The sequence below is a fragment of the Haliotis rufescens genome, unplaced genomic scaffold, assembly GCF_023055435.1.
Source record: "Haliotis rufescens isolate VD_foot unplaced genomic scaffold, xgHalRufe1.0.p SCAF_11, whole genome shotgun sequence".
Lineage (NCBI taxonomy): Eukaryota > Metazoa > Mollusca > Gastropoda > Lepetellida > Haliotidae > Haliotis > Haliotis rufescens.
This window is the reverse complement of record NW_025963791.1, coordinates 36,476,946-36,489,676: the sequence shown is the minus strand read 5'-3', so window position 1 is coordinate 36,489,676 and position 12,731 is coordinate 36,476,946. Positions and strand designations below refer to the sequence as shown.

Genomic DNA, 12,731 nt, shown 5'->3' with positions numbered 1-12,731 from the left:
CTCTGCACGCAATGTCGTTGAATAAGCCCAGGATTGTTGGAAGCTTTCACTATTTGTAAGGGAAACTTGTTCCCGCGGTACATTGGCGCGCGCTTTGGTATTACACAATGTGTAATACAGCTGTATGTTTATGAAACAGGTGATCTCTTCACGGGCGTGTAATACTGCACTTATTGATGATAATATTTATAGGGCTAGAAAAATGAGTTTGCATGACACACGAATACTATTATGTTCGGGTAGCCATCTTTTAACATAAGACCAAGACGTGTATATGTAGGACATATGTTAGATTGTGCGGAAAGTTACTCAAATAGATGCGTGTTAAACAATGTGATCTGACAATTTCATGTGACTTCTCAAGGAAGTTATTGTCAGAGGCTGGGAAATCCCAGTGACGTCATTGGGAAATACCCCGCTTGTCACTCTCATACACAAAAGATTTCTCTGTCACAGTTACGATAGGTATCGTAACTAATACTTTCTACGACATATATGAGGTATTTTCGAAAATCATATCATATCTTACACTTAAGATAAGTTGTTAAGATTTATTGTGGCTAAGACCGTTTCGAAAATCTACGCCCAGTACTGATGTGTAAAACGACGGCAAGGGACATATATTACTGGACTCTTAGCATATTCTGCATTAATAACATCATTTATCCTACTTGGCACAATTATTGTCGGGGGTACGGTTGGCTCAGTCGCACCTGTTCAGAGTTGCGTCCGACCCGTGAAGATCCGGGGTAGAATAGGTCTTCAGCAACCCATGATTGCCATAAAAGGCAACTATGCTTGTCGTAAGAGGCGACAAACGACTTGGTTGATGCATATCATTGATCCCAATTGCTTGGATCGATGCTCATGATATCAATCACTGGATTGTCTAGTTCAGACTCGATTATTTACAGACCGCCGTCATATAGTTGGAATATTGATGAGTGTGGCGCTAAACAAACAAACAAAACAGAGTTGCGTCCCTTGGGCACGCCTGAAGTCTGTGATCGTTGGTTTGAATGCCCGTTCTCCCCGATAATGTTTCCTGGCTTGTCGGCACCATACCCATGCTCGTGGGTTTCACCAAAGTGGTAAACGTCTTAAACCTGCAATATTTCGGACTTTCTTCCACGAATGCAACCGACGCCTCCATTCGAATGACCAGCTGATACCATAAATACTCCCGTAATATCCTCAACTGTGTTTGTCCGTGTACACCAACATGTATATAATTTATGTGGAACATATTCTTTTTTTCTTCGTTGAAGAGAAAGGTTGATGCGACTCACTTTGGAAACTTCTATCGTAAGAGATACGACCTGTACGTGGAATGTAGCTGGATGGACAAGGGATACTCAATCGTGATATTCTTAACGATATCATCACAAGAATTAAAACTTCTAAGGAAGAACAGTGTGATATAGACTTGGCCTTTAAATATTCAGAAATACTTTGTTAAATGAAATGAATCATACCGTGCCCACGAGGCGTGTTGTTTTTACTTCAGGTTATAAAGGAACTGAAAAAAGAAAATTTAGAAGGCATGGTGGACTGATGCTCTTACTGATCTGTGCGATTGTATTAAGTGACAAAGAAGGATAAATGTCTTGTACTTTTTAAAATATTTTTAATATCTTTTTTCGAACCCTGCTGGGTAGTCTAAAGGAAATATTAATCTTATACCAGAGCTCCTCTTATAAACTTTACTGTGGGATTTTAAATAACAGATCAACTGAACATGCATTAATCAGCTTTTATGTGACAAACTGAACGGCTTTAGTAAATGGAGATCGACCACTGATCACGTATCAGCTGTGACGTCAACCAGGGAGAGTATTGAGAAATATGCATTTTTTGCATTCGTGGATTTTAAGAAGGCCTATGACTGTATTAACAAGTGAATAAGTATGTTTTTACGCAGCCTTTGGTAAGATAAAATAAATGAAGGTATTTTATGGGATAGGTTGAGGGATATTGGAATACAGACCTGTCCAGTCCTGTGTCCGGATTAACTGGTTCATGGTTGAACCTAAGTGGCGGATTACGTCAGGGATGCCTACTTTCACCACTTTTATTTAATGTGTATGTTACGATTTATTCTCTCAGTTGAATGCCCAAGAGATCGGTGTGCTTATTGACAGCAGGTGTGTCAGTATTCTCGTCAACGCCGATGATATCATTCTGCAAACTGAAAGTGAACAGGACTTTAATAGCACTCCTTGATGAACTGAGCCTTCAGTGCACGTCGAACATATCCCACAAAATCGAAAATTGAACATTTCAGATCTGTCAGAAGAAAAAATCTTATATTTCAATGTGGAGACATGAATCTTTAAATGGTGGAAAGCTGCAAGCATCTGGGCCTTCCGTTAACTGAGCATCTGGACTATAATCATTTAGAAAAGGCTGAAAGTAGAGCCCGAGGATTTCTTATGTCAAAGAGTGAAGTTTCAGGGGGAATACAGTATAGGAATCTCACAAAGCTGTATGATTCTATGGTGAAGGCAACCGTCGACTAGAAGCTGCACTATAGGGAACATATCATTTAACAGCAGTAAATATTCTACACAATCGAGCTGTAATATGAAAACGTTTACACCGAACACTAAAGCCGCAGGCGATATATGATAGGAGACGCTAGTCATTTTATTGTTTCAGCGAGTTTCAAGATAATACATGCGATCTTGTGACAAGAATTAGAATAGATTGGTGTTAAAAACCGTTGAGTGGTCGAATACACAGGCCATATCAAACAAGCGCTTCTAGAACCAACGAGTACATATGAAGTTAAGAAGTTTAGGATTGGAACATTTCATCCTTACTGGTAATACTTCTGATTGGTTAGACCAAAATGGTGCCGAATTATATACATGAATGGCATGTCCCACTGGATCAACAACACAGTAAACGCGGAAACGGTGGAAGCAAAGCAGACTCTGGTGAGGGTGTGTCCTATGGGGTAGAGTCGTACATAGTTCCCTCACCTGGTCCCACCGACTCAATTCCGATGTGGAGTCGCCTCTCTTCGAGGTGAGACAGGTTTCTATGTTAATTAACCATTGAGTGAAAGAGTCTGCATTAACTGCCCTGAATATGGTGAGGATGAATGTTTTAGTCACTTTCCGCTTTATGGCGATGTTACAAATACTCAACAAAACGTATTGAAGTATGTGTTTAGCATTAAGTGATAATGATAAAGTTTCTGTTATTATGTCCAGTTCTGCAATGTTATATTTATCGGTCAAAACCTTTTATTAGAAAAGAGGAAACATATTTTACATCATGGTGCGTAAGGCTGTGTATATATATATATATATATATATATATATATATATATATATATATATATATATATATATATATATATATATACCATAAGTTGTTTTTATCATGTTATTTTATACTGATAATTTTATTGTTGTATATATAGCCTCTCATAATCCAAAATGAGTTGCTCGTCAATATTTATGTGGATATAAACATTGCTTTTTTGTACGAAGTGAGAAATAGAATATATGTCTGTCTATCTGTAAGTTGAATGAAGTTAATATACGTAGACAACGCAACAGGGAGAGCATGTTGTTATAATACCGAATCATGGCATCATTTGAAGACGGCTTGCGAACCCCCGTCCTTACCTGGATTATTGCGGAAGGGCCGTGCGTCTAATTACTCAGGCACCTTCGGGCACATGGGTGGTGCTAATATAATTAGCGTGAATGTGGTGATTAGTCAGTTTGTGAGGAACTGTGACACCCCGAGTTGGCTGTTATATCTTCCGAGGGACATGGATGTGTAATCATTGGGTGGTGATGACATAGACAAATTCAGTACATGTCGTGTTCAACGGTATCTCTATATTTATATTTACATATAAAAGTAGATGTTTTTACGAATGTATACGACAGCATTAGGACATAAATCTTCAACGGGGCGTCTATATTACTATCAATGCATAAATCTAGTTAACTAACAAAATGTTTGTTTCGTTCGTTTGTTAACGCCATAATCCAATATTCCAGCTATAATAATCAAGCCTAAAGCAGAATAATGATAATCCAGTGATTGATATCCCGACCATCAATCTACGCAATGAGGATACGATTCCGTCAGTCGCCTCTTACGACAAGCATGGATTGCTGAAGACCATAGGTTTCTGGCGTGCCCAAGGGACGCAACTCTGCACAGCGAATCGCAGCGCCTTAGACGACTGGGCCACCCGTGCCCCCGGACTTGTCAAGAAAATATATTGATAAAATGTCAGTAATGTCCTATGGCGTTTAGGGCTGGTCGGGTAGCCAAGTGGTTAAAGCGTTCGCTCGTCACGCCGAAGACCCGGGTTCAATTCCCGACATGGGTACAATGTGAGAAGCCCATTTCTTGTGTCCCCCGTCGTGATATTGCTGGAATATTGCTAAAAGCGGCGTAAAACCATACTGACTCACACACTCCTATAGCGTTTCGCAACTTTTTCAGATAACGTAACAGGATGTGTGTGTTAGTGTTATCGGCCCTAATTATCCGGCCTTCTGTTGACGGTCAGAAATGTGATAGTCAATTATATGAAAATAGATAACATTATACAACCTGAAAAAAATGAAAATAAATCAGGCCTCTGGTTTTGATTTTGTTTATAAATGATCACATTATTTATAGCATAGGAAGATTATCTCTCTTTACTAATTTTCTCGTTCTTTCATCTGGCATATTGCCTGATTAACATGTGCTACAAAACCATTATTTAAAGGGAGCTCCATTAGACCCAAACACATACAGAACCATTACTATCCTTAGCTGTTTTTGAAGAATTACAAGAATTCTTGAGACACGCCTTACAATTAAAAAATTCTAAGTATCTCAATACCAGAATATAAAGACATTAGTTCAGTCAACTAACAATGTTTCAGATTTTTCCATGTAATTCTGGTGTCAAGCAACTGGACAAGTTCATTTCTATTTTCTATTGTCATAAATTACCTTATACAACTTCAAAGGCGTGTGAAGTGGTACATATCAAATATCTGAAAGAATACGATATTCTACTAGTATTCCAAGTTATGGTTCATTTTTACGCAGATTTCATTATTCTTTTCGATGAGACTTCATGTGGATCAAACATTATATCAGATATATTGTGTAACGACCATGACATTTCCGAGTACCATGGCTGGATTTTAACCATGGACCTTTTAAGATCGGATGCCTTGTCCACATGACCAAAGAGGTTAACCCCGTCAGCAATCTGACAAAGTGTATGTAAGGATGCCATCGGTGGGATGACTTCACGTCCAGCACCAAATGGAAGATGAGTAGAAATATAAAAAACCTGCAAAGACTTCAAAGCAAGATTGCTATATTGGAGGAAAGCTATTGGAAATAGTTATTATGAATATTTAGGTTTTATCTTAATAGAAAGGGACGACTGGTATATCACTTGGCTATCTTTTATTATTATTATGAGGACAGGGTTTTGACCACCATGAACTATGTATTAACTCAGAAATGTTCATTCAAACATAACATGAATATGTCTCCAAATGAAAAATCTACACAATTTCTGGAAAGGCTGATACCAATTCTGCTGTTGCCACAAACATCTAGCTGTTATGTTATTACATCACATTTACACAGAACAGGGATGAAGTCATCAGGGTTATTTTGAACTTCACCAACTGTTAACATTTCATGAGTACTTGAACAGTAAATAATCAAGTCAAAGCAATGCATGTTTTCACCAACTCGGTGACATCAATCGATGAATTCAGACTATTGAACCACTGAAACCGGTTCTCAAGAAAGAAAATTTAACTTTGTTATAAGGTGAAGACATCTGTCCCGTATGAGCATCACCTTATGCAAGGACCATAGCTTTGGCAAATGTATAGTTCCATGTGTTCAACAGTGCAAATATGTAATGGTCTCTTCACTTGATGCCATATTGATCTATTTGTAACAGGGGCACTTACAGAACAACTAATTTCGGTTGCATTATTCCTTTACTTCGGTCGGTGTTCTCCGAAAATGCTTTCAATCAATGGGAGATTATATACAGACCGACGTTATGCAGCCGGACAATAACAGATTATATACAGACCGCCGTTATACAGCCGGACAATAACAGATGCGTAAACATTTACCCACTTACGAAATACTGTTAAACCTTAGATCACTCAGGGTCTGTTTCTGGTTGTGTCTGTGTGTGATTCTGTCTGTCTGCCTGCCTCTGTCTCTCTGTCTGTTTGTCTGCCTGTCTCTCTCTGTCTCTGTCTGTCTGTCTGTCTCTCTCTCTCTCGTTGCAACGTACATATCATAAATAAGGGAGATAAACCTGTCTTAACTCAGCAAATTGTCTGCACACAAAGAAAACATAATATTCATCTTAAGTTTCAAAGAGAGCACAAAAAAGACACACATACATTTGCGAAACGAGTTAACCTTTAAATCATGAAGGGATATCCTAAATATACTATGGCATCTTATTAATGATTTATCGTAGATGTTTGTTATATAAAGTTCTGGTTGATGCAATAATCCATGAGGTCCATGGATACTGTAATTACAGTTAGGAATTCTACGGTAATTGGACGACTGAGACAGATACACACACTAATGAATATATGATCGTCACCAGGAGGATGGCATTGTGTAGCCATTCGCTTCGTTTAGCGTCAAGTGCACATATAACTAATTATAAGTGCCCCTGTCCGTGCTTGCTACATTAAGGGTGAGTGAACATCATGGTCGATAGACAACATATAGCAGTGGTCCAGATATTGCAAGAGCGGGTAATTAGCGCAACTAATGTAAGAAACGTCTACAGGGGAAATAAATGGAATATATATCAGGTATTATCCTAAACAGTTTCTCATTTGGTCACGAAACAGGCAAGCCTCCACACTACAATGAACAAACTAATTACCGCGAGGATCCGTAAACAAAGGACGGACATATCAGTTAAGTTCCGGCTGAACATGTTGACGGGTGTAATAGTCTAGACTATAAATGGACAGAAACACACCGCAAAGAAAAGTTATATTTGAACAATACACTGAACATGCATCTTGAGGAATGTGAAGCATTATGTCAACTTAGAAGTTAATATGTATCATGACATTTTTTACAATGTAGTCATGTCTACTGATATGTGCATGTTTCCATCCAGCAGTTGTCATATTTTTAAATGGTCTAAATATACTATGCACAAAAAAGGGTATTTTGTTTTGAGGTTAAACTTCAGGAACGTACACCAATGTCTGGCAATGAAAGTAAGTGATTTATGTGGCAAGAACATTTCCGAATAAATCAAGCTCTCAAACACAACATCGTGACAGTCATGAAGTACGTGATCTCGGACAGCAGGTGCAAGGGTTTGTATCCCAGATTTACCATTGTCACTCAAACTCGGTTGTGAGCAGACGCATATTGTTTTCTTGGAACCAAGCGCTAGAAGACAGTTTGTTGAACACATATTTTCACTTAGGAAGCAGCATAATTAATCATGCGACGTTTGCCACGTGCTGGACGTTTACGTGCCATAGGAATGTTGCAGGTGGGCACACGTCAGAATACTGTTGCCCAAACGCTGCGTGTTTCTCAATCTGTCATCAGCAGATTGTGGCCCCGATACCAACAAACACATAACTTCGATGATCGCCGCCGCTCTGGGCGCCCAAGAGCGACATCTCCAGCCCAGGTGATTAGTCAGAACTGTGGCATCACGAAATTGGTTGCAAACTACCACTCAGATAAGGGACCGGTTGCAACAGGCAACTGGTGTAATAGTACATGCACAGACGGTGCGAAATCGTCTGCACATATGGCATTTGCGTGCACGACGTCCACGTGCCATCCTACAACTTACTGCACGTCATTTGAATCAGAGCCGTCACTGGTGTAGGGAACGTCAGCACTGGGATAATCGACGACGGGTTGATGTCATGTTTTCTGACGAATCGAGGGTCACTCTCGACTTCCACGGTAATTAAGGGTGTGGCAAATTATTTCAACAACCAGCGTGACCCATTGATGAATAAAACTTACTCCCATCGTTGTTACTTTGCTGGATCCACACACTTGAAAAAAGGTAAATATCAACAAAATACCCTAGGTACCCAATTATACGAGATACATATAATTTATCATGTTAATGGCAAAGGTCCAGAAAGGAAGAAGTACCATTTTCGGTTACAATATGTGAATAATTTACTACAAAATGACCAAAACATTGAGAAAAGGTTCAGTTATTAGATGTGAATTCGGCTCCGTCCATCTTCTAAGCTGTTACATGCTTATAATAAAAGCAATTGTTGAGGTGAAATGTGTTAAAAATGGCTCATTTTCATGAGCATATTTTAACAGTCGGACACCTGAATACCACAAGGAAATACCACTCTACACGTTCACTTTCAAATATCATCTCTCATTGTGACATTGGAGCCGTGAGGTTTCCGGGGTAGAATAGGTCTTCAGCAACCGATGCTTGCCGTAAAGGGCGACTATGATTGTCGTAAAAGGCGACTAACGGGATCGGGTGGTCAGGCTCGCTGACTTGGTTGATACATGTCACCGATCCCAATTGCGTGGATCGATGCTCATGATATTAATCACTGGATTGTCTGGTCCAGACTCGATTATTTACAGACCGCTAAACGTTAAACAACGTTTAACAACAAACCAACCAACCAACATTGTGACATTGTGTATTCATCATCTCTCAAGTTCTAATTTACTTACTACAGTTAAACACTGTTGTGTCGAACTTTGATGTATCGGACTTTTATGGTTGTCTCGAAGTAAAAGCTTGGTCGCTGCGTGTTCCTTATTTATTTATCATGTTCGGTTGTGTCGAGCCTCGGATAACTCGAAATATTTACGTAGGTCCCTTCAACTTCGACACAGCGTTGTTTGACTGTACATCTACTGTTACATAACACTACTTATACCATAATGCCTTTCATCTGTCATTTTTTATATTTTCTTAGTCATTTTGACGTAATTTTATTTTAGTATTTTTGTGCAAAACAGGTACTGGGACATAGAAAAAGACATACGTGTCAATCAATGAAATGGTACACTGGCCAACATGTTATACACTCTATTGTGTATTTATTGACTACCAGAATGCGTTTGATTCTGTTTTTAGAAATGGTGTTTGGCTAAAGTTTAGGACTGTGTGGTAAATGTCTTAGTTTATAGCTATGATCGAAAATCGGACAACTACACGATAGATCAAGATACAAAAACGTAATAAGAAAATAAAAATGAAATATTAATATTGTTATGTTACATTGTTAGCGGAATATGTTTTCTAATCATGCAACCTCTAAAGCTCAACACAAAACAAATGTATGACTGTATGACACGGCCTGTGTACTCGCGGGCAGGTGACCATGGAGTACGCTGATCACTGTGTCGGATTAACGAGACTGACTAATCCGTGATTTCGGTAATTCGTTGCAAATTAGGTGTGTCGGAGTCGGAGGCGAGACTGTCGGATTAACGGGTCTAAATAACAGTGATTTAATCGGTTCCCATCATTAGTGTCGGATAAAGCCGATCCTCGGATTAACGATACTTGACTGTATGTATAACGAATTTAAATCCTGTGTAAAGTATCAATTTAGTCCTGCACACACTTGGATACCCTGGATTAAGAAAGGGTGAAATATTATCCCCTCTGCTTGTTTTATTTCTTATTGAAGATTTGGAAGTTGTCTTATATAGTGATGACAATAGAGGAGTTAGTGTGGGGGATTTAATGCTCTACTGACTATTATTTGCTGATGACATAGTAATGATGACTAAATCAGCAGGTGACATTCAAGATTGTTGAGATACTCAACATACATATTGTCAACATGAGGTTTAATTGTTAACCTGCTAATCAACACTTTAGTCTCTATAACACGCCATTACAAAGTGTTGGTAACTTTAACTATATGGGGTTACACTTTCTTCAAATGAGAAACACAACATAACTGTACAGGTTTTGGCTGATAAAGCTATTAATGTGTTGTTATTTGAAATACGAAAATAGAAATTAGATATAAAGTCATCTTTGGAAATGTTTGATACTTTTGATGAGCCATTGCTTAACTATGGTTTACGAATTTGGTGTTGGTCACTAGCTGAATGTATTGAAAAGTGCATAGAGAAGTTCTTAAGTACTTGTTGGGTGTGAAAGAAAGCACTAGTAATATCCATGAGTATAAAAAGACAGGTAGATTCCCACTGGTAATCAAACGGCAACAAGAAATCGTAAAATATTTGTTTAAATTTAGTAACTAAGAAAATTACATTTTACAATATGGCATCGCAATCTTCTTTACTTCTTTACAGTGGTTTTGTGAAATGAGAAAGGATTTTTCATTTTTTGAAATTATTTCCCCGTGTGTCTCCCTGAACCCACATGCAACATACCCTGCGGCGACGACTCCTTTTTCAACAGAGGTTTACTATGTTCATGCTCGTTTTCATAATATATAAAGCTTATACTATTACAGTAAACTACGGTTATAACGAACACGCTTATAACGAACTGACGGATATAACGAACTTACTTTTTAGTCCCGACTATTTGCTGTGGTTATGCTGTATATATGCTTATAACGAACTACGGTTATAACGAACTAAAAATAGGAGTCCCTTTGAGTTCGTTATAACCGTAGTTTACTGTATAGTTAAATCTTCCCGCTTTCAGCATCAACAATAAGCATTAAGGTTAAGGTTTCATTAGTGAAGATAATAATGAAAATACATCACATGTATTGATGTATGTTGTTTGTGTTTTTTGTGTTTTATTTTTTTTTTGGGGGGGGGGGGGTGTCGGTGTCATCTGCTGTCATTATATTATTAGGTATTCAGGGTCAATATTTTGAGCTGCTCACGAAATTAGTAAAAAAACGTTCCTCCCACGTTAAGTTGTCCTGCTGTGATATTTTTGTACATGTTCTAAATTAAACGAAATTAAACCTCTGACTCACTACACCATTATTGGAACTTACCGTCATATACACGTGGAAGTACGAATAGCCCATGACAGCGACAGGGATGAGGAGACAGGCGATGAAGATAACAATGATGTAGGAAGTGTCGGCGGTATCGTCACTCTGCCACACGACGCTGCAGGATACCCCCGCGCCTTCTGTTGTGTAGTGGTTCCACCCCATGATGGGCAAACTTGACCACAACAATCCCAGTCCCCAGCAACACGCATTTGCCATCAGTGCAACCCGATGTGTTATCGTGGACTTATGGAAAGGTTTTGCGATGATGATGTACCTAATAAGTGATATAGCAGCCAGAAGGTACATAGACGTCAGACCAAGAAAAAATACAATGAATCCTTCGAAAACACAAACAGCATGTAGAAAGATGAAGCCATGGTAGAAGCAACTAGCAGCTGGGATGAATGCTACAATCGCCATGAATATGTCGCATATACATAAGGACATGATGAACACATTCGTGGGAGATCTTAGGCTTTTAGTTTTCAGGAAAACCAGAAAACCACAACTGTTGAAGACCAAACTAAACGCGGAAGCAAGAGTCATTATGACACCGAGTGTGTCTAAGGCGGCGACGGACACAGTTGGTGACATGGTTAGTGTCACTAGTATTTAATACATCGCTGTAGACAGGTAGGTAAAGACCAGTTCGTATTCCAAAGACAGGTTCCCGATAATATTACACACGCATATCACTCCAAACAGGAAAACGTCGCTGTTTCGTATATTGGCATTGTACGAAAAAACGATGGCTTTGGGACGCTTTCTAACCGTCGTTTTACTGCGGCGAAGTTTGACATCGGAATTTACTGCGAGAGAAAGATGTGATCAAGCTCGTATCTGTTCCTGATTGGCACTGTCAATCGATCAGCAGCCTCTCACGGTATTTCTGTTTCTCAGCCTTTATTGGTCAAATCGGTGCTCGTAACTCCTTGCGGAAGTGCTGAATTCGATCGTTCTACGCATGCGGATTGTTTAAAGCCTTGTTCACATTTGCCGTTCTGTGCATGCGAGGTTTCACGGATTGCTCATAGCACGTACTCTATCTGACACATAGCAACAGTTGGAAGGAGTCTCACGCATTTCTCATTAAATAACAGAGCGATAACGGTAAGAATTTTTGCCAAACTCACAAGAAAAAGGTAAGGCATAGGAAGGGCGTGACGTATAGAAAATGGATAGTACAAATATAACCAACAATCTACGCAATTTGGATTGCGTGAATGAGCCACAGGAACTCGACGATAGCGTGTTTAGCATTAGACATTCGTATAAAAATTCACGCACAGACAACGAGTGACGCTCGCCATCTTGGTCCTTATTCAAGATTTCGCACTCGGTTCGAATCACAGCTCGATATCGCATGAAATATCAATGTCACTTATTTCAACCTATCTGCACTTGCTAAACAAATCATTGGCTAGACAATCCTGTTCATCTGTGGTCGCCTACGTATTTATTTGAAAACAAACATCGGATCTAAACACTAAGCTTCGCCGCCGAGGTAAGCAACACCATGTTGTAGAAAACATCGTCAAATTCGTGATAGATCTTGTGATCATGTGAACGATTTTCATAACAGTTTAGAAGAACGGAAGAAATGAACGTGAATTAAATTGGAAAGTGAGAGAAGAAATCAGTAGTCTCCGTTTAATAAACAACAGTTATTTTAGTACTTGTCAAGACCATCTCCAATGCCTTCTCTTACTCTGCTATGGTATAAAA

At 39.0% G+C, this 12,731-nt stretch overlaps 1 protein-coding gene across 1 annotated transcript; it reads right to left on the bottom strand.

Annotated features, from left to right (window-relative positions):
- Positions 1-3,969: 3,969 nt before the first annotated feature.
- Positions 3,970-11,426, bottom strand: LOC124152273 (pinopsin-like). Its single transcript, XM_046525148.2, has 3 exons — positions 11,004-11,426; positions 4,354-4,372; positions 3,970-4,037 (listed from the first exon to the last, which is right to left on the bottom strand). The coding sequence occupies exons 1-3, from the start codon at positions 11,424-11,426 to the stop codon at positions 3,970-3,972; spliced, it is 510 nt and encodes a 169-aa protein (XP_046381104.2).
- Positions 11,427-12,731: the final 1,305 nt, after the last annotated feature.